General features: G+C 42.5%; 1 protein-coding gene across 3 annotated transcripts in view; it reads left to right on the top strand.

Annotated features, from left to right (window-relative positions):
- The window catches only part of TLN2 (talin 2), a 450,475-nt gene that overhangs the window by 282,329 nt on the left and 144,839 nt on the right, over window positions 1-23,307 (top strand). For all 3 annotated transcript variants that reach the window (XM_082647306.1, XM_082647308.1, XM_082647307.1), the window contains 8 exons: window positions 8,425-8,580; window positions 14,345-14,446; window positions 15,184-15,260; window positions 17,812-17,992; window positions 18,896-19,009; window positions 21,506-21,614; window positions 22,377-22,585; window positions 23,137-23,235. In XM_082647306.1, coding sequence (XP_082503432.1) covers window positions 8,425-8,580; window positions 14,345-14,446; window positions 15,184-15,260; window positions 17,812-17,992; window positions 18,896-19,009; window positions 21,506-21,614; window positions 22,377-22,585; window positions 23,137-23,235 — 1,047 coding nt within the window. The remainder of the gene's footprint in view (window positions 1-8,424; window positions 8,581-14,344; window positions 14,447-15,183; window positions 15,261-17,811; window positions 17,993-18,895; window positions 19,010-21,505; window positions 21,615-22,376; window positions 22,586-23,136; window positions 23,236-23,307) is intronic.

The raw sequence follows: 23,307 nt of genomic DNA on the forward strand, positions 1-23,307 counted from the left end.
CATTATTATTACTCTTTGCTATGATGGTTTGTCTTTTAACAAAGATAAACAGAATCATATTTTTAACTATGTACTTTGAAATAATGATAGATTCACAGGAAGTTGGAAAAATAATTCAGAGAATCAAAATGTCAGAGTAACAAGTATGGGTGAGGATGTCGGGAAACTGGAGCCCTCATATACTGCTGCTAGGAATGTAAAATGGTGCAGCCCCCTTAGAGAAGAGTCTGGCACTTCCTCAATTATTAAACATAGAGATACCATATGACCTAGTAGTTCTACTCCTCGGTACATGTGCCCAAGAGAATTCAAAGCACATGTCCACAGAAAAACTTGTACCTGAAAGTGTATAGCTGCATTTAGCAAAAATGTGGAAAAAACCCACATGTTCATCAGCTGATGAATGGATGAACAAAATGTGGTATATCCATAAGGTGCAATATTATTTGGTCATAAAAAGAAATGAAGTGTACTGCTCCATGCTACAGGCATGGATGAATTTTGGAAATGTTATGTGAAGTGAAAGAAGCCTGTCACAAGATTCCATTGATATAGAATGTCCAGAATGGCAAATCCATAGAGACAGAAAGTAGATTAGTGGCTACTTAAGAGTGGGGTGGGATCAGCGGACCTATGTGAGTAATAGCTAATGGTACAGGATTTTTCTTTTTTGAGGTGATGAAAATGTTTTAAAATTGTGGTGATAGTTGCACATATCTGTAAATATACTAAAATCCACTGAATTAGATACTTTAAATAGGTCTATTGTATGGTATGTGAATTATATCTCAATAACGTTGTAAAAATAAATAATAATACCCTTTTCATCGTTTCCCTCAATGGTAACTATAGTACAATGTCACAACCAGGAAATCGACTTGGTACAGTTCATAGACGTTAATCACATTTCATGTTCTGTATGTACTCATTTGTGTGTGTGTGTGTGTGCGTGTGTGTGTTCTATGCAGTTTTTGTCATGTGTAGGTTTATGTTACCACCACTGTAGTCAAGATATTGAACTCTAATCCATAGAGAATACCTCGTGCTACCCTTTTATGGCCATACACACGTCCCACCCCTTCCTGTTTCTCCTCACACCCTACTCCCTTCCCCTGGTCTCTGTACCCCCTAGCAACCACTGATTTATTGTCTGTCTCAATAATTTTGTTATTTCAAAAGTACTACATAAACGGAATCATATGATACATAAATTTTTGAGGGTTTTTTTCATTTAGTAGAATTCCCTTGAGATCTCTACAAGTCATAATGTGTGTCAGTAGTCCATTGCTTTTTATTGCCAAATAGTATTCCATAGTATGGAAGTACCAGTTTGTTTAGCCATTTATCACTGAAGGACATTTGGGTTGTTTCTAGTTTGTGCCTATTCTGAATAAAGCTGCTATAAATATTTGTATATAGGTTTTTGTGAGAATGAAGTGTTCATTTCATTGGGCTAAACGCCCAAGAGTACAATTGCTGAACCATATGGTAAGAACACACTTAGCGCTATAACAAACAGCCAGACTGTTTTCCAGAGTGACTGTACCATTTGGCATTCTTACCAGCAAAATATGAGTGATCCAGTTTCTTATCATCCTCTTCAGCATTTGGTGTTATCATTGTTTTTTATTTTAACCTTTCTGATAGATGTTTTATGATATCTTATTGCAGTTTTAATTTGCATTTCCCTGATGGCTAATGATTTTGAACATCTTTTCCTGTGCTTATTTGCCATCTGTATATCCTCTTCAGTGAAATGTCTGTTCATGTTTTATTTGACCAACTTTCTAATTAGATTTTTTTTCTTACTCTTGAGTTTTAAGAGTTCTTTATATATCCTAGGTTAAATGTGATTTGTGAATATTTTCTCATAGTCTGTAACTTGTCTTTTTATCCTCTTGACAAGGTCTTACAGAATACAGGTTCTTAATTTTGAAGATGGGCGTTTTATCATTTTTTACTTTTATGGATCTTGCTTTAAATGTTACGTCTGAGAGGTCTAACTCTAGGCTCCGAAGATTTTCTCCTGTGTTTAGTTCTAAATGTTCTACAGTTTTACATTTTACATTTAGGTCCATGGTCCATTTGAGTTTGTTTTGTTTAATTTTAATTTTTTTTTTTTTTTGGCTGCATCGCATCTTAATTACGGCACGCAGGATCTTTCTTGTGGCGTGCGGGCTTCTCTCTAGTTGTGGCACTTGGGCTCCAGAGGGGGCTGGCTCAGTAGTTGCGGTGTGCGGGCTTAGTTGCCCCGCGGCATGTGGGATCTTAGTTCCTTGATCAGGGGTTGCACCCACGTCCTCTGCATTGGAAGGTGGATTGTTAACCACTGGACCACCAGGGAAGTCCCCACTTGAGTTTGTTTTGTATAAGATGTGAGGTTTTTAGGTCAAGGTTCATTTTTGGCCTATGGATGTCCAGTTGCCCCAGCACTGTTTTTTGAAAGGGCTATCCTTCCTCCACTGGATTTTTTCTGTATCCTTGTCAAAATTCATTTGAATACATTGCTATGAATCTATTTCTATTTCTATTCTGTTCTATTGATTTGTGTTGGTCCTTCCACTGATAATCACACTGTCCTGATCACTTTAGCTATATAGTAAGCGTTAACATCAAGTTGAATGATTCTCTTTACTTTTTTCTTCTTTTTCGAAATTGTTTTAGCTAATTTAGGTCCTTTGCCTTTCCATGAACACTTTAGAACAAGGTTGTCTGTATCTACAAAAAACTTAGCTGGGATTTTGATAGGCACTGCATTGAATTTATAGATCAATTGGGGGAGAATTGATAACTTAACTATGTTGAGTTTTTCAATCCATAAACATGATAGTAGATCCTCTTTGATTTCTTTCATCAACATTTTGTAATTTTCAGTGTGCAGATCCTTATACATGTTATAACAATATACAGTCATTTTAATTTTTAGGTTTATTTTTAAATTCAGTGAATAGAGCAGGTAAATTTACAACACATATGTCAGCAGCATGAAATAACCTGTGTGTGTATAAATAAGTGCAACCATTTAGAATATATGGTTAAAAGACATCACACACAGAATAGCACATACACACACAAAATTGTTTGGGTAAGGGACAGTATGTGTTTTAAAGGCATAAGTAACAGATTTCTCTAGACCCCCCAATCTGAACATACCATTAAATTGTGAAGGAAGTTCATTGGCATAATTTAAGAAGTACGTTAAAAGTGATTAATTCACTACTTAGATAGACTATTTGAAATCCTAAATTAAATAAGTCAATGAAATCATAATTTATAAAATGTAAATATTGATATTAAACACACTTAATCATACCACATGGCCTTCAGATCAGTATATATTGTGAGAGAACTAGTTTGATATGTTTATAGGTCCTTCCATCATATTTTCCTCTGTATCTGTGTACATCTTGTCCTAATATTCAGAGCATTATGCAGTTGAGCCTTGAACAACATGGGGATTAGCGGGCATCGACCCTTTGCGCGGTCCAAAATCCGCGTATAACTTACAGTTGGCCCTCTGTACCTGCAGTTTGTCTGTATTCACGGTTCCACATTTGTGGATTCAACCTGTATGGATCATGTAGTTCTATAGTATTAGCTATTGAAAAGAAGTGGACTCACCTGGTTCAAACCCATGTGGTTCAAGGGTACTTCATACTGTATTTTATATTGTTATAAGAGAAAGTGCTTGGGTGTTGGAGTCGGAAAGACTGGCCTAGAATTCTTGATGCAATATTGCCTATGTGAGAAATGACAGAAACTCGTGACTTGGAGAGACATCCTTAACCTTCTGAAACCTCAATTTCTTCATGTGAAAAATGGGAATGGTAATTCTTTACAGAGCTCTAATGAAGATTAAGTGAGGTAATGTATGTAAAAAAATGTAGTAGCTGGAATGTAGGGATATTTGATACATTCTAGGTTATCCCAACTCCTTAACCCTCTTCACAATTCCCTAATTCCTGGCCCTTGAGTCCTCCAACTTTCCATTAGCTTTTAGAGTTCATGATACAGAGCAGGGGTTGGCAAACTTTTTAGTAAAGGGCCCAGGTAGTCAATATCTTAGCCTTTGCTAGTCGAACCACTCATCTCTGTGCTCGTATCCTGAAATCAGTAGGCAATATATAAATAAATGAGCATGGTGTGTTTCTGTAAAGCTTTATTTATGGATTGTGAAATTTCAGTTTCATATAATTTTCACGTTTCATGAAGTATTATTACTCTTAATTTTTTTTTTCAACCATTTGAAAATAGAAAATTCACTCTTAGCTCTCAGGCCAAAAAAGAGGTGCCGGGGAGAGCAGAAAACTGCATTTAGTACCTGCCATAGTTTGCTGACCCCAATAGAGAGGATGTCTGTAATAAGCCTGTTATGTGGCAGTGTTCTCAGTGGCTAAGAACATATCCTTCGAAAAGAAAGACCTGGGACCTGGGTTTGGAATTCTGGCTTTGCCACTTAGTTTGACCTTCGATAAGTTACTTTACCTTCCATCTCTAAAGTTCAGCTTGCTCACCTAGAGTGCTGAGTTTTTGTGAGGTTAAAGGACGTCATATAGAAAAGGGGACTGTTGCACAAATGATCTCAATAAATGGGAGCTGTAAACATCTACAGTCTTCCTCTTTCATTGAAATCTTTTGCAGTTTATCTTGATAAGTTTTTCAGAACCCCATAAGGAACGGTAAGGCATTTCCCATGACTTGCAAAGAATCTTGTTTCTTTCCCGGAAACCCTTGTGGAAACCTTCTGAGTTATAAACTTGCCTTTAACCTTCCCTGCAACCACAACCAGAGCCTTGAAGGTTAGATACCTTGGGAGCTGAGCCTCTTCTCCCCTCAAATGTAAAAACATCACAGAGGGCATTCAGAGCATCTCAGAATCATGAATTAAATCAACATGGATTGCCAGTTGTTTTAGGCAGAGAAATGGCTAATGAACAGGGTCTTTAGCACCATTTTGCTTTGGAGCAGCCATCCCTTTCTGCCGTGCTCCTAAAAGTAAAAAGCATACTGATGACACAACAAAGCACACAAGGCAGCACTTTGGCAGGAAGCCAGTAGAGAACTCTGGTGAGCACAGCTGGATCACAGGCTTAGGCCACATTGAAGTTGGGCTTAGAGCCAAAGCATGCCCAACGCTTAGCCCACTGGCATCCCTCCACCCAAGTCCGAATCTGATGTAAGGCACAGGTGATGTCAGAATCAGCCAATATACACACCTGTGAGAAGAGCCCGAGGCTGAGCAGGATTGATAACAGCCAGCTGCCAGGACCGAACCCACAGTAATGGTTGAGATGTGCTTGAAAGAGGAGCGGCAGGGCTTATTAGTAGATCCTGACTTTCCTTGGTAAAATACATACCTTCTCCTGCCTGTAAGTCATGTGAGCGCGACACATCCTCAAAACAAAACCAACCTGATGAGGACTGCCTCGAGAGAGAAGTTGCTAGGTAGCTGGCAAACTCACACCCACAGTCTGCGTGTGTCTGCATGAGAGAGACGGGTCTTCACTGCATCCTGCCTAGCCTAATTGCTTCTCCTGGAGATAAAGGATGCTGGTGTCTGTAGTTGGAAGACTGGAAAGGAGACGTGTAGAGTGGACTGAGATTCGAGATTTGGAGAGGAAGGGGGACCCTTATTGCCTCTGGACCTTCTATCATACAGGTCTGCCACTGAGGGTCTAAGGCAGGTCCTCTGTCAGGGGAGCCCCTTATATCACTAGCACAGAGCCGAGCCCCTCGCTGTTTTAACTTTCTCCAGCTGCTCTGCATTTTGCGGGTAGGCACTGAATTAATTGTGTCCCTTGATGGTGGTCTCTGTTGCTGAGTGACAGTATTTTCTGAGTTCCTTATATACCCTTCCCCCGTAGTCGTGACCTTCTAATGGAATGCCCACTGTAAGTTGTTTGCTTGTTCACTCTGGTTTCCTCTCCCAGGCCAGAACCATCTCGACAGGAGTCAGGGCAATCCATCACTATCCTGTATTCCCTCACCCCAAAGCCCCTCACTGGGGAAGTACAGATTTGAAAGGAGGAAGGAAACAGCTGCAAACCATATTTTATTTCTGATCCCCTTCCTGGTGCCAGCAGCTGGGCTGGTACCAACCCTGTGTGACTAAACTAGCCGCTTGGAACCTCTCCACGTAAATCTTTGTGGCTCCTGAAGCCAAGTGATGTGTACTGGCATGGTCCACCCTGCGCTGATATCACCCCTGGTGGAAATGGCCTCTCCACAAAGGATCTGACTCTTCTCTGAGTTTTTCCTAACTCGGAGGTCCTTACAGTGCCATATTCCCCTCCTCAGACACCCACACAGATTCCTAATGCCTTTATCTCCTCCTCTTGGGAGGAAACTGGAGGTGTGCCGTGACCTTCACTGTTTGACGGTTTATGAACTGCCCACAGGGGCTGGGAGGAGTGTTCTTGCCTTTTCTCTAATTGCTTCCATCAGAAGTAGTATACTGTGGTAGACAATCTTTTTTGAAGTCAGAGATGTTTTTGAGCTGCTGAAATCTGTGTTCTAATCCTGGCTTTATCACTTACTACTGTTTGCCGTGGGCAAGTCGCTGGTTCCTTCATTTCAAGACTGGCATGATGCTGATGCCACCGCCGCCAGCATTTGGGTGATGCTCTGAAAATTAATGGATAATGATTTTTAAGTATCTGTCACACTCCTGGCTTGTTTTAAGTGCCTGTCTCCTTGTACACACACCCGTGTATACTTGCGTACTTTGTGCTAATTTATATATGTATTCCTCTGGTAATAGTGGTTTGGGCATTGCTAGGTTTCTGCAGATATTGTTTGAAAAGTTTGTTTTTCTCCTGACAACAATAGGAACGTGTATTAAGTTTTTCGAAAAAGGGAAAGCACGTGAAAAAATACAAATTGTACGAGATGATCATTGGCACCATTTTGTCATATAATGAATTTTCTGAAAATTCTATTTAAAATTTTATTTCATGTAAGATCATGTTGTACAGTCGACTTTTTAATTTTTTAATGTGAATGAATTTTTGTTATGAATCCACTTGTTTTCCTATAATATGATTTTTAAGAGTTGTAGTCTATTATTTGGATGTACCATAATTTATTTATCATATCTCTTGTGGTTGAACTTTGTTGGTTATTTCTAGTTTTTCACTGTGATAAACTCTAGTTGATCATTCTTGCAGCATAATCTTTATACACATTTATAAGTTCTTTTTGAATAAGTTTTGAAAAGCAAGTTGGGTTAAAAGTAGAAACATTTTTAAAGCTTTGAATCTTAAAGCTTTGAATTTTAAAGCTTTTCTTCCATAAAGCCTTTGCTATTTTAAATGCCCACGAGTAGTGGTCCCCCTTCATACCTTCTTTAATTGAGTATTAAGTTTTTTAAAAAACTATTACATATACATGAAAATTTATCTTATTGCTTATTATCTAGTTACTTATTTAAACATTTTCTGTTCGTGTTCTTTACCACTTATGTTTGATGATTTATGATAACCTTTAGTATATGAAGTGTATTAAATCTTTTATCATACTATTTGTTGTAGATATTTATTCCCCAGTCATTTGCCTTTTAATTTCTTTATGGTGAGGTCTCTTTCTTTTTCTCCCACTCTCTCTTTCTTTTTTAAAAAAATGTATCAAAGTCCATATATTTTATAGTTAAAGCTATTAATCTTTTCCTTTAGTTATTTTTTTATGTTAGCTTTTGTGCTAAGAAGTCATTTCCCCCTGAGAAATCACAAAAATATCCAACTGTGTGTTCTTCCTAAATGATTTACCTTTTTTGGATTTCTTGTGGCATGAGTGTGAGGTAGGGATTCATTATTTTAATAGGCATGATGACTGTTTCTTTAAAAACTTATTAAAACTAATCATAAAATATTTTAAGGGTCAGTAGATACACATAAAAAATACCAAAATGAAGAACCCAAATGGAAATATATTTCAGTGATTATGAAAAAAAAAAAAAAAGGCTGTGTTTAGTATTGAGAAGATGCTACTCTGGCAGTTGTAGTTAATTCTAAACAGCTAAAGTGCCGTATTTAAATTCCACATTAACCCTTTTTTGTTACTCACTGAGGTGGCTACTGGGAGTGATAATATTTGGAGTTCACTTTAACTTCTTTTTCTCTGCATATCTTTTTTCTGTCACAATCTCTGTTTTTGGAGCAACCTGCCCTCCTGGACAGTATCTCTCTCCAGGAAGTGTGCCTTTGTGGATCCTTCCAGTCTTCTGATGGCTCTGTTTTAGCTTCCATTCCTTTAATTTATGAGTCATTTATCTAGTCTTAAAATTCTGGTTTTCCGATAGCCCTGCCGGTTTTCAAAACACAGTGTTGTAGGTTGACCGTAGGTAAAACATCACGAAATCACTGATAACTTGGAAAAATCAGATGTATTCAGAGGAAGAGCACTGACTCTTGGTACCTCCTGTTTCAGGAAAAGATGAAAGGCAAGAACAAACTGGTGCCTCGCCTGCTGGGGATCACCAAGGACTCGGTGATGCGCGTGGATGAAAAGACCAAGGAAGTGCTGCAGGAGTGGCCACTCACCACAGTCAAGCGCTGGGCAGCCTCACCCAAGAGCTTCACACTGGTAGGGACTGGCTGAAGGCAGTGAGTGGGCCAGCATGGCCTTGGGTGATATCGTGGGGCAGGGAAACAATACAAGCCCATTGCGTTTCCCTGCCCTTGGAGAGGGACAGATGGTGGGGGTCCACGAGGGCAGGGGTGGGCACTGGTCCAGAAGTGAGCGAGATGTCTGAGAGCTGGGTCTCATTGGCCACCTCTTCCTCTCTAGTGCTCTAAGTCTGTCTGAGTTCTTTAATTAGAAAGAGCCAGTCAAGGATGATTCTTAGTCTCTGTAGTCCTGATGCCATGCCTAGTATACCCTAAAATGCAACTTTATAACGCCCTGAGGCCCGTACAAAGGCTCTCTCCTCATCTCTAGTTGTTTTAGAAGTTCCTAAGAATTGTGACAACTTGCCAAGCTGTGTTTTCCCAGCCTGCCTATGAAGAGAACATTGTTGTATGGTGGAAATAGCATAGACTGTGGGGTAGCGTTCGAAATCAGCTTTCATTCCCAGCTCTGTGCCCTTGCTCAAGTTACTTCTCCTCTCTGAGCCTTAATGTCCTCAGCTGTGAAATGGGGGTAGTAATACCTGTTTCACAGAGTTGTCATAATCAAATGAGACGATGATAATAAAATGCTCAAAGTGAAATACATGGAAAGTAGGGAGAATATTTGTTCCAGACCTTTAAACCTCTGAATTCTTCCTCCCAATCTCAGTATCTGCTCTTAACAGAGTATACCATGTGGCCTTAACTGTAGCCAGCCACATTGGTATGTGAGAATTGGTAGGGCAATTATTTTGTAGCACATATCGAGCCATAAGAGAAATCAGAAAGTGTTGACATTTGTGAATTTCTTCAGCACTCCTGAATTGTACTATTCTCCAGCTCTTGTGAACACTTGAAATAACTGCATCTAGGCAAGATCTTATAATAGGGCATCAGAAAAAAGGTATAAGGAAGGGGCCTTGGTGGGAGTATTAGTTATCTAATTTGATCATTGATTGATAGACTCTTGCCAGTTGGGAGGAATCTTCAGAAAACATACCTTCTTTCCTCTAACAGCTGTATCCACATGGCCCTTAAAAAGTAGGTGTTCACGCTTAGTGAACTAAGTTCTCATCTTCCATTGTAGGTAATTGTGGATAATTTCTAAAATAGAAAAATCAAGAAATCAATATAAATATGTTATTTAGAAATACTAGAAGAAATTGCTAAAAAGGATTCAAAGTAGTTGCATGGGGGATGGAAAGTGAAGGTGGGAATGGGTAGGGCAGGCATAGGTATGTTTTGTTATATACATTTTGATACTATTGGTCTTTTTAAGCTAGACCCAAGTACTGCTTTTTTAAAAACAAAAAGTTATTAAAAACTGTTGCGAATTGCAGTAACTACCTGAAGCGAAAGAGAGAACAAATATCAATGTTTTTGCTGAAGTTGGATTAAAGCTTATAACCTGTAAAGTTTCTTTCCTTCCTACCCAGCTTTAATTTAATATACAAGTGTTTAGAGATTTTCCTGTTGTCTTTCTGTTATTGAGTTTTAGTTTGTTTCTCTTATGGTCAATGAGATGTACTGTGATTCTGTTAATGTTCATGGAACATACTTTGTATGATTTCAATCTGTAGAATTTTAAGGTTTGTTTTATATCACAGGGATATGATCATTCTTGGAGAATGTTCCATGAGTGCTTGAAAAGAATGTGCATTCTGCTGTTGGGTGTAGTGTCCTATAAATGCCAGTTAGATCCTGTTAGCTGTTGGTGGTATTTCAGTCTTACATATCCTTGTTAATTTTCTGTCTAGTAATTCTAACAATTCCTGAGAGTGAAGTTCCCAACAGCAATTGGGGATTTTTTCTATTTCTCCTTTCATCTCTATCAGTTTTTGTTTCATGTATTTTGAAGCTCTGCTGTTCTGTATCTGTACATTTAAGATTATGCTATGTTCTTAATGGAGAAATTGTTCTATCATTATGTTCTTTTGTTCATAGTAAAGATTTTGCTCTGCAGTTTGCTTTATCTTACATTGGTATAGCCACTCATGCTTTTTTAAATTAGGTGTTTGAATGTTATATTTTTTCTACCCTTTTACTTTAAACCTAGTTATATTGTTAGGTTTTAAATGAATTTCATGTAGAGAGCATGGAGTTGGGTTGTGCTTTTTATTAAAATTCACTCTTGTAATCAATGTATTTAGGCCAATTATCTTTTAAGCTAATTATTAATATGTTAGGTATTATGTCTACCATTTTATTTTTTTTTTGTTTATTTTATTCTCTATTTTTCTTGCCTTCCTGTGGGTTACTTGAACATTTTTTTTAAATTTTTTTTCATGAATTAATTTTTGGCTGCATTGGGTCTTCGTTGCTGCACGTGGGCTTTCTCTAGTTGCGGCGAGCTGGGGCTACTCTTTGTTGCAGTGAGCGGTCTTCCCATTGTGGTGGCTTCTCTTGTTGCAGAGAACAGGCTCTAGGCACGTGGGGTTCAGTAGTTGTGGTACGTGGGCTCAGTAGTTGTGGCTCATGGCCTCTAGAGCGCAGGCTTAGTAGTTGTGACGCACGGGGCTTAGTTGCTCCGCGGCATGTGGGATCTTCCCAGGCCAGGGCTCGAACCTGTGTCCCCTGCATTGGCAGGTGGATTCCTAACCACCGTGCCACCAGGGAAGTCCCTAGAGTTCCTTTTTTTTTTTAAAGGCTTCACCAGAGTTTTCTTTTATAAATTTATTTTTTATTTAATTTTGGCTATGTTGGGTCTTCGTTTCTGTGCGAGGGCTTTCTCCAGTTGTGGCAAGTGGGGACCACTCTTCATCGCAGTGTGCGGGCCTCTCACTGCAGCGGCCTCTCCTGTTGTGGAGCACAGGCTTCAGACATGCAGGCTCAGTAGTTGTGGCTCACGGGCCTAGTTGCTCCACGGCATGTGGGATCCTCCCAGACCAGGGCTCGAACCCGTATCCCCTGCACTGACAGGCAGACTCTCAACCACTGCACCACCAGGGAAGCCCCTCCATTTTTTTTTTTTTTTTTTTTTTTTTTTTGCGGTACGCCGGCCTCTCACCGCTGTGGCCTCTCCTGCTGCAGAGCACAGGCTCCGGACGCGCAGGCCCAGCGGCCATGGCTCACGGGCCCAGCCGCTCCGCAGCATGCGGGATCCCCCCGGACCGGGGCACGAACCCATGTCCCCTGCATCGGCAGGCGGACTCTCAACCACTGCGCCACCAGGGAAGCCCTCCATTTTTATTTATAATCTTTTTGAGCATATTTCTTTGCATAGTGCTCTTAGTAGTTATTCTAGATACTATCATATATGTCTGAAATTAATTACCACCTACTAGCATCAATGTTTCACCACTTCAAATAAAATATAAAAACTTTACTTCCATTTAGGTCTGTTTACACTCCACACTTTTTGAGTATAATTGTTTAAATATTTCTTCTGTATACATTGACCACTACGTGAGATGGTGTTACAGCTTTTGCTTCAACCATAAAATAAAACTGAAGAAAACTCATGAGGTGAAGGATAGTCTATTACATTTACTTCTGTTTTTATCCATCTCATTGTTCTTTCTCTTTCAAGTTCCCAGTCTTCTTTTCTCATTTTCATTATGTTTGGAGAGCTTTCTTTAGCCATTCTTTAAAGGTAGGTCTGCTAGCAACAAATTCTTAGTTTTCCTTCATCTGAGAATGTTATATCCCCTTCATTCATGAAGGTTAATTTTGCCAAATACAGGATTTGAGATCCACAGTTCTTTTCTTTTAGCACTCGAGAAGTGTCATTCTACTTCTTTCTGGCCTCTGTGGTTTCAGAATAGAAATTTTCTGTCATCGGATTGGTATTCCTTTGTAGGTAATATGTTGCTTTTCTATGGATGTTTTTAAGTTTTTCTTTTCTCTAGTTTTCAAAAGTTCTTGGGGTGGGTTTCTTAGGTTGATTCTATTTTGGGTTTGCTTAGCTTCTTGAATTTGTAGGTTTATATCTTTCACTAATTTAGAGACGTTTTCAGCCATTATTTCTTTTAATACTTTTTTTGGGGGGGGGGTGTCCCACACTCTACTCTCCTTCCATATTTCTGATGATATGGATGTTAGGTCTTTTCATATATATATATATATATTTTTTTTTTTTTCCCCTGCCATGCCACACAGCTTGTGTGATCTCAGTTCCTCAGCCAGGAATTGAACCCTTGCTGTGGCAGTGAAAGCCCAGAATCCTAACCACTAGGCCACCAGGGAACTCCCATTAGGTCTTTTTGTAAATTGTTCCACAGACCCCTGAAGCTCTGTTGTATTTTGTCTGTTTCCTGTTGTTTCGCTTGACTAAATTCTGTTGATCTGTTTTCAAGTTTATTGATTCTTTTCTTTGTCATTTCCATACTACTGTTTATATCCTGTGCATTCTACTTCAGTTATGGTATTGTTTAATTCTAAAATTTCAATTTGGTTCCTTTTTATGACTTGGGTTTCTTCGTTGAATCTTTCTATTGTTTTCATTTGTTTTGGGAGAATTTTTAATTGGGCATTGAAACATATTTTATTATTCAAAATCAAAATTCCTCATCAGGTAATTCCAACATCTGCTTCATTTCAATATTGGCCTCAGTTGATTATCTTTTTTTTTTTTTTTTTTTTTTTTGCGGTACACGGGCCTCTCACTGTTGTGGCCTCTCCTGTTGCGGAGCACAGGCTCTGGACGCGCAGGCTCAGCAGCCATGGCTCACGGGCCTAGCTGCTACAGGGCATGTGGGATCTTCCCAGACCAGGGCACGAACCTGTGTCCCCTGCATCGGCAGGCAGACTCTCAACCACTGCGCCACCAGGGAAGCCCTGATTATCTTTTTTTACGTTGTAGTTATCCTGGTTCTTTACATGAATAGTGATTTTCAATTATATCCTAGATGTTTTGATTATGATAATAGGAGACTCTTGATCTTATTTATATCTTCTGTTGTAGCAGACAGTCAACTTGTTTAGGTTTAGTGTGTAGTGTTCTGGCTGTAGGTTTAGTGTGTAGTGTTCTAGTGTTCAAGTCTTTGTGGACTTGATTTGCAATGGCAGTTTATTTTCTGAGCCCTTGCATTGCTATTCTGGATTGCTTTGTACTTCTGACTCTGCTGGGGTTCCTGTTCAAAGCCTGTTGGTGCTCGGGGTGTGGGGGAAGAAGGTACTTCCTTGGGCCACCTGCTATTGCTGGCTGACCTTTGTTAGGGGAGGTAGAAGCTACTGAGCCTGAATCTACTTATGCCACTGAGTGGAGGGGAGGGAGACACAGGGCTTCACTGTGGCCACTGCTGCAAAGTGACCAGATCACCTGCCTGCCTGGGTTGTGGAGCAGGGCCTGGGATGGCCAGACTTTCACTGCTTTGCAGGTGCTGGTGAGCAACAACCTAGGTTGTGGAGCTGCTTGAGGCTCCCAACTAGGTCTCTGTTGGGCTTCCCCTCTCCTGGTCCCTTGGCCAAAGAGAACAGGCTTTTGAGAACTTACCGTTGGACGTTCCAAGTTTCAGCCCTCTCCAGCACCCAGTCTTTGGGGTATGGGATCTAAAACAAAACTCAAGAACTCTTCAGACTGTGGTTCTTCAGGTCCTGAGGTCACCAGCCAGTCTACCTTTCCAGCTTTCAGAGCCCCTTACCATTGCTTGTTGAATAAATTTTAGGATGTTCAGTTGTATTTAGAGGGGGCAAGCAAGAAAAAGTGAATCCATGCCAGAACCTGTTCCAAAACTGGACCCCCTCGCCTTTAAAACTGCTGATGTGCTGTATTTCTTCTAATGTGGGTTTTGTCCCCCCAGGATTTTGGGGAGTATCAGGAAAGCTACTATTCAGTACAGACCACTGAGGGAGAGCAAATATCCCAGCTGATTGCAGGCTACATTGACATCATCCTCAAAAAGGTATTTCATACTGATGCAAATTGGACAACACTTCTCTATTAAAAGACTCAGTTTAGGTGATGAAGCTCCCTGAAAAACAAACAAGCAAGCAGGCACCTCATGGAAAGTACTTGATTCACTGATTGAATCTTTAACATTAAGATTGCTTAAGTGTGAAGTCTTTAACCTCATATCCTAGGAGATTTCTGATTTTGCTGCAGCTCATATTTGTGTCATTGACTGCCAAGTCATGAGCAATAGTGCATCATTTAGCTAATGAATGAGCCTGGCTAACCCCTCAGCGTCTTCCTCTCTACGTAATTGTTATGCTTTCCGGCCTCTATAGAAACTGGCTTTAGGATCTGAAGATATTCCTTTTCTTTCTTCTCTCTCTCTCTCTCTTTTTTAACCTATTTTAATGGGGGGTTATATGCCATAGTGGTATACCTTTCCTAGGGCTTCAAGATACAGCCCACAAAAATAGCCAAGTTCTACCGGAATATTTATATCTATGTCTTGATTTTAACTGTATAAAATTGTGCAGTACTGTTACACAGAAGACATTATATATCTCTCTGTATTAAATAATATATTTCTTTTTCATTACTATGTTTCACCCATCACTTATTAATTATCCAATACAACGAATTTGGGGTAAACCTTAACAGATCTGCTTGTGTGGCTCATTTTAAAAGGCCTCTTAAAAGGGTCTTGTGTCAAGACCTGCTGACTTTCGTTTTTGTCTTGTTTTACCTCAGAAACAAAGTAAAGATAGATTTGGACTAGAGGGCGATGAGGAGTCAACTATGTTAGAAGAGTCCGTTTCCCCCAAAAAGTAAGTATCGTTAAGAACACTGGAGAACTGGCTTCTCCCTGGATACAGGGCAGGTTTCCTCGTGCCAGCTCTGGGGCTGTTGCCCTGAAGTCCCTCACGTGGAGGAGGTGATAGTGGATGAGATAGATGAGTCTTGCTTCTCGAAGTGTGGTCCCCAGACCATTGTCATCAGGGTTGAGGGTGTCTTGTTGGGGCAGCGGTGGCTGGGGACTTCAGGGAGACACTGAACAGGATGTAGTGCGTAATTCCACCTTTAGACACAGTGAGCCTTCATGAGTCCTGTTCTGAATTTCTGATTTAAATCTCATAAACTGCATCATTATCATCAGAGCCTGGAGACTGAGTTTAATTCTGTACCTTTGGGCTAGGGGCCTAGCTGGTAGAGGAGTTTTTGTTTATGGGATGCTTTTACCTGCCACGCTTGATACATATGTCATGAGGCAGCAGAGGAACAAGAAAAGAACATGGACCCTGGAGCCAGAGTTACTGGGTTCAAATCTGAGGTCTGTTTTCTAATGTGTGGCCTTGGGGACATTATGAATTTATTTTCTCTGTCTCTTTCATCTCATCTATAAAATGAGAATAATGATTGATCATACTACCTCATAAGTTTGAATTTAATGATTGAGTTACTAATAAAGCACATAAAACAATCCCTGGTACATAATAAATGTTTACTATTATCATCATTTTAAATTCAGAATAATCTCAATTTAGCTCCATTTTATAAATGAGGAAACTGAGATTTATTAAAATTAAGTAACATCTAATAAGGGAGACTTGTTGACCAAAACCTATTCAGCTACTCCCTTGATGTTAAATAGAGCACTGTAGTAATAACTTTTCTTGTCTGTACTTTATTGTGTGTGTCCATCTTGCTGTCTCACTTGATCTCAGCAGCATCCCCTTGTGGAAGAGGTAGGCTAGATTTTATCATCCCCAGTTCATAGATGAGGAAACCAAAGCTCCTAGAGGTTAGTTGAGATGCGTGCATGTGGCAGAGCCAGGACTCAGATTCAGGTGTTCTGATGTCTCCTATAGTGCACTGCCAGAGAGTTCGAGCATATTCCACCACGTTGAAGTTGTCTAGTAATAGGAATTGTTTCTCTGATGTTGCTACTCTGTACACTTTCTCACAGTTTGCATCATAATCCCCTTGAAGGTGCTTTTCCGTTTGTCCCTTATTTGTACGCAAGTTGGAACCAAATTTGATGTGGTGCATTTCAAGTACTACTTGCTACCCTCTGGCAAAAGACCTTAATTTCTTGAAATTATTAATGACCATTAAATGGACATTAGTAACCTAGTACTTCCTAATAGGGTGAGCTGTTCACTTCCTAGGATTCTGCTGTGCTTGAACTTCTCCTAGGAGCAGCTCAGTAAGTGTCTGAGCCCCGCGTGCTGGGACCCTCCCCACTGATGCAGACAGCATCATGGTGCGGTCTGGTCATGGCAAGCAGGTAGAGTGGTCCAGGGGAGTTCCTCATCACTAGACCTTCCACTTCGCCCTGTATTAGACATTGGCTGAGATCTTGCAATGCAGCTGAGCTCCGAGAGGAGCCATAGATCCACCCTCCCTAGTGCCAGCCCCTCCGCAGATGTTAATGTTGCTGTGTGGATGCCTGTTGCTTGGAATCCTAGCTTGGCTCACAAGCTTTGCCCTGGACAACAGGGAGTGACCTGCAGTGGTTCCAGAAACCTGGGACAGAGGCTGCTGTGCCTTAATGCAGCTACTCAGCAACCCTGCCCCCCCACCCCACCCCCCTGCCCCCCCACCCCGCAGACTCCCCCGGACTCTCCCTGTGGGTTTGTCCACTGGGCTATGAGGCAACTGTGCCACCCTCACATTCTTACCTTCATATGCTCAAAGTCCTTTACACTCACTGCTCATTCTAGGAAAATATGAAGAAGTAAAAAAACTGACAATTTTTTTTATTAGATGCCCTAGGAGTCTTCCCAGACTTAAGTTGAAATGATCTGGAAGAGAGCCAAAGTCTGCCAATCATCAAAGTTTCTAAGGTGTTGAAACAGCCTTTGTGGTCAATGGCTTTTGACCTGGGGAAGGGGAGCTAAGCTGTGGGAGATTTTAAGTTCTTTTCCACGCTTCTTCCTTCAAGCTAAGGATAAATGGTCTCTGTCCCCGGGGCTTAGAATAGAACGTGGCACACAGTAGATAAGGTGTTGAATGAATGCTATTTCAGGTAGAATTTATAAAATAATAGATCAGTGTATCCAAAACATTCACTTATGCCTAGAACATCATTATTTTTTGTGTCTTTTTAAGAACAACTAATAGCATAATGCCATGAACCTATCAACTAGATACACTGGGAGTAGTTATTTATATTACTGATTATAAAAGGATTAATTCATCTCAGGGTTCTGCTGAAACATTTTAGTGCTGCTACTTCGTTCACAATTCTGTCTGTATTTGCTTCTTGGAAACTGGTTGCCATAGCATGAAGCAGTGAACACTGGTGACACCTGTGGTATCTTATTACACTCCCTGTGAATGGCCACCTCGCAGTGACCAAAGCGTCTGTCCCCCTAGGTCCACCATCTTGCAGCAGCAGTTCAATCGCACCGGGAAGGTGGAGCATGGTTCAGTGGCACTGCCGGCCGTGATGCGCTCCGGCTCCAGCGGGCCTGAGACCTTCAATGTTGGAAGCATGCCCTCCCCACAGCAGCAGGTCATGGTTGGACAGATGCACCGAGGCCACATGCCCCCGCTGGTGAGGCTACCAGGGGACTTGCCCTGCTCGTCACTATGCTGCCTTTGGTGTCCAGGGAGCCACACCAGCCTGGGGATAGGTTGTGTGTGTCATCCTCACTCTCACTACTTCCTGTCTGAATCCTGGCTCTTCAGCTGTGCAGTCCCAATGCCTAATTCCCAGTGTGTTTTCTTTTAAATGGGTGGCTCTGGCAATGCCCTGTCTAGGACCACAGGTGTCCTTTAGGGCTGGACAAGGACCAGTGGCCTCTCCACATGGTTTGCGAGAGAGGGATAGGACCCTGCTCCCCTGCCTGCTCATCGGCCCAGATACCCCTCAGGGAGGCTTAGAAGTAGACCAAGTCTCTTCCGATCCACACATTTCCCCCCAGCGGATCATTGGTTCTTTCTGCTGTGCTGGTCTACCTGACTCGGGGCCTCTCTCAGGCCTGCTCTGGAATCCCATGCTTTGGGGCAAGAACTTTTTGAAAGCAGAAGAGCCTTAAAGTCCAGAGGTGATTTGAGTGGAGAAGCGTGTTGACTGTAGGTTTGGGTGGAATCTTATTTACCAAGAAGAGTTCTGATGTAGCACACCCATGTGATTCCTGTGCAGGAGACCTTCTGTCCGGAGCACTCAAGGATTGGGTCCCCTGAGCTCCCCTGCCGGGACTCTTCCTGAGCCTTCTTGTTTTCCACACTCTGCTGATGAGACTCACCCTATTGCAAACACTCATATTTAGTGTCCTACTAATGTATTATAATACCTACTGGCCCCCCGTTGAAATAGGAGCTGGTTCAGGCAGTTTGTTGAGACATACCCTGGGCTGCTTGCTCATGATCTCAGGTCCACTTTCCTTGCTCATGTAGAGCCTGTGTTGCCAGTCCAGGAATGTGGTGTGACCCCTTGTGTTACCTGCCTTTGCAGACCTCGGCCCAGCAGGCCCTCATGGGGACCATCAACACGAGCATGCACGCTGTCCAGCAGGCCCAGGACGACCTCAGTGAACTTGACTCCCTGCCGCCTCTCGGCCAGGATATGGTAAGTGTTGTTCAGTGTTTTTATTCGATGTCTCTGCCCTGGCAGAAAACGGGGTTCTGTGCTCTGGCTGGATTCAGTGAGATGAATCTCTGTCTCCAGCTAGGTGAGTTGGAAGTCCATGTTTTTTCAAGAGATGCAGTCTCCATCTCTAGGCTGCACCACAGGAGGAGACAATCCTAGGGTGCTACAGGCTGTCGGCAGTACCCCATAAGGGCTAAGAACTTGGACTCGAGTCTTATCATTTGGACCCAGATTCCAGCTCTACTGCTCAATGGCTGTGTGAATCTGGGCAGCTTACTCTCTCTAAGCCTCCATTCTGTCATCCCTGAGTAGGGCTGTTGTGAAGACCCAACCATCCAATCATGTAAGGAGTTCTGAGTCCCGCACCTAACACGTAGTGAGAGCCCGGTGAGTATTAGCTGGGTTTGTTGTTAGTATTTACCCATGGTTCACACACTTGAGCAAGCATCACAGTCTTTCAGAGGGCTTGCTAAAACAGATTGCTGGGCCCCTCCCCCATTGTTTCTGACTCAGTAGGTCTGGGGTGGGGCCTGAGAATTTGCATTTCCAGCAAGTTCTCAGGTGCTGCAGCTACTTGTTCAGAGACCATGCTTCACAAACCACTGGGTTACTACTATTGAGCTTTTCAGCGAGGCAGATTAGCTGCCTTCCTGTAGCTGCTGCTGCATGAAATTGTCTAGCCCCTTGCTCCTTAAATTGTGATCCACAGGCCAGCAGCATTGGCAGCACTTAGGATCTTGCGAGAGGCACAGAATCTTAGGCCTTACCCCAAACTTCTGAATCAGAATCTGCATTTTAGTAAAGTTCCTAACTGTTTTGTGTACACATTTGCAAACCACTGGCTATCACTGTCCTTCCCTGCCCTGCTTCACACGTTAAAAATCACCTGAGGAGTTTTAAGGACGAAGCCTAGGGCCCAGGTCAGACCAAACAAATCAGTGTTGCCGGTGGGTGGGGCCTGGGTATCAGTGGGTTTTCATCTCCCTATTGTGATTCTAATATGCAGCCAGGGTTGAAGACCACTGCTTTAAGACTGCCTGACCCTCGTAGGGCCAGAACCAAGACACAATTTGTAGCCTCATCTTGTCCAGCCAGGCTAACTGCCTCCAAGTTTTCCCTGCTCGGTGTTTTTCCTTTGTGTACTTGTGTACCTGCAGGGTGCAGCATCCTTAGTGCTGTTTCTCCCAGGCCCCTGAAGTCATTAAATATTTTGCTTTGGGGAGCTTGAGAGTAAAAATACATATGGCAAACTCCCATACCCAGCACAGTTGTGAGAGAAAGTTTTAAAATATCTGGATTTAATATTCTTGCTTCACCAATTTTCAAAGAGTTAGTATATAAAATATTTTAGTGCTAGACATACGCTGAACCAAGATTAATATTTTGGGAATGTTTTGGGAAGCAGATCAGCACCTTATATAACCATAGGATCATCATTACCAGTGTATAAATGAGCATTTATTGGCTAAGACCAGAAACAGCCAGAAACAGAATTTGCTATTTATAGGGTCAAATGAACATGAAGTATAAGAACTAGAAAGGTTTTAAAAGACCATTGAGTGAGATTCCACAGTAGAAGAAATGAAAGGCACAGGAGTTGGGTGAAATGTGCTCGAAGTCATATCATTTGTTAGTGGTAGAGCTGGATCCAGAGCAGGGGTCTTGACAACCACCTCCCAAAACCCTACCAGGAAAGGTGCCACGTCAACATGACATTCATCTTGTGAACAAAAGACAATTGCTATGCTGATAGAACACGCATGAGCTAGAACACCCTAATTCTAACCCCATTCTCTAAAAAACAAGATGAAGATTAGCAACAGTTGTTGTTGCCACTGTGCAGTATTATTATGAGATACTAATTTTTTTTATATATATAAATTTATTTATTTATTTATTTTTGGCTGTGTTGGGTCTTCGTTTCTGTGCGAGGGCTTTCTCTAGTTGTGGCAAGCGGGGGCCACTCTTCATCGCGGTGTGCGGGCCTCTCACTGTCGCGGCCTCTCTTGTTGCGGAGCACAGACTCCAGACGCGCAGGCTCAGTAGTTGTGGCTCACGGGCCCAGTTGCTCCGCGGCATGTGGGATCTTCCCAGACCAGGCCTCGAACCCGTGTCCCCTGCATTGGCAGGCAGATTCTCAACCACTGCGCCATGAGGGAAGCCCCGTGAGATACTAATTATTTTCAGTTTTTAAATTGAATTTACCTACATAAAGCCACAGAATTTTTCTCTCCAAGATCTTAAAGACAACATAACGTGAGTAAAAAGCACTGAGAAATTACGTGCCATTCAGCATGAGTGAATGAGCAAGAAGCCTGTTAAGTACATCGTTCAAGGTGACTTAAGGGCCTCGTTGGTGCTGGCCCAGTGAAAATAGTGTGGCCAAAACGCTGGTCTCATTTTATGGCACAACTTCTCTGGTTTCCTGGGCAATCCTGTGCAGCACTTTTGTCATGAAGTTGTCTGGTTTTGCAGGCGTCTAGGGTATGGGTTCAGAATAAAGTCGACGAATCCAAACATGAAATCCACTCTCAAGTCGATGCCATCACAGCTGGAACAGCTTCAGTTGTTAACCTCACAGCCGGTAAGTCCCTGAGGAATTTGTGGTGTATTGTGATTTTGTTAAAAACAAACGTTCTTATTCTTTGATTGAAACAACAGATTTGTCCTATTCTGAGAGGAGAGTCTATTATTAGGCCCTCACAATGCTTCAGACATTTCCTCCCACTGACCCAGGAGAAATGCGGTGAACATCTCATACCTTTTTGTCTGGATCATGCATCATCAGTAAAAACCACTTATCCAGCTCTTCTCATTGTTCAAGCTGCTGGACATACTTCAAAGTATATCGAGGCCAGTTTCTCCCTTCTGAGAGCTTACAGTCTCAAAATGGTTTTAGATGACTAGCCATCATGGGTGCCTTCTTCTGTCTTGTCCAGCCATGGTCTCCTCTGTATAGCACGACTCCCAGCCTTGCACTGTCACATGAGAGCCAGGGAAGATCTTGGCTTCACCAAGCAGCGTTGCAGTGTTTCAGGGGTAGAGTTGAGCTCTCCAAGCGGCTGACCTTGGAGCAGCCTTCTGAAAAGGGCCGTGAGATGCTGATTCTTCCTTGGGAATTTTAAAGGTGCACATGCTCAGTATCTTAATATATGAGGCCTCGGGGTAAAAGGACCCCATGAAGAGCAGTACCTTGGAGATGGGGAGACGTCTGACTCCTGCAGGATGGGGGCGTCGTTGGTGGGGGCAGGGTTCTGCTGCCAGTGTTACCCTGTTTCCTGTCAACCTGGGCTCTCCTCAACCTTCACCACCCTCCTTGGATGGTTATGGTCCTTCTCTGTCCCAGGTGACCCTGCAGACACCGACTACACCGCTGTGGGGTGTGCCATCACCACCATTTCTTCCAACCTGACGGAGATGTCCAAGGGCGTGAAGCTGTTGGCGGCCCTCATGGACGATGAGGTAGGCAGCGGGGAGGACTTGCTCAGAGCTGCAAGGACCCTCGCCGGGGCCGTGTCGGATTTGCTGAAAGCTGTGCAGCCGACTTCTGGAGAGGTGAGCTTTGGGGCCATCAGTCACTCGGGTTCTGAGGGAGGTGCAGCCTCTGGGTTCCATGCGGTTCTTGCTTCCTGAGCTGTCCCTTCCATCCTGACGACTCATGTTCCCACCCTCTGGGGTTTGGAGTTGGTGAACTGGGTGCAGAAACCATGGTTCAACCTTTGAGACTGGTTGAGCTCTTAGTAGGAAGCCTCCTTTCCCCACCCAAGGGTACTTGATTAGATGTAACCTCAGAAACTAACACACATGACCAATACACATTTAAAGGGGATACAAGTCTGTACGCTAATTTCCTACCAGCTGAATGAGGCTCATTATTTGAGCATTTCACATCTATGCAGCCATTGCTGGTTTGTGAGCCACAGGCATTTCCTTGCATAGATTCCACCAGGACGTGGATGTCTCCCGTCTGGCAGATAGTTCAAGAGTCTCACTGAGGTGCAGGAGGAGGCCATCCTGTAGGATTCCTCTTCCTGCACTGCCCTGTCTGACGGCGCTGGGGAGGCAATGCATTCTCTTTCCCACTAAGGTGTGCTCTGTGTTCGTAGCCTCGACAGACAGTTTTGACCGCTGCTGGAAGTATTGGACAAGCCAGTGGAGATCTTCTGCGGCAGATCGGAGAGAATGAGACTGATGAGCGATTCCAGGTAAGATATTTGCAGCCCATAACCTTGGAGCCTAAGCGATGGCCTTAGACCCAAGCAGGGAGAAGGTAATGA

The sequence above is a fragment of the Grampus griseus genome (genome assembly GCF_964374135.1).
Source record: "Grampus griseus genome assembly, chromosome: 2".
In the NCBI taxonomy this organism is placed as follows: domain Eukaryota; kingdom Metazoa; phylum Chordata; class Mammalia; order Artiodactyla; family Delphinidae; genus Grampus; species Grampus griseus.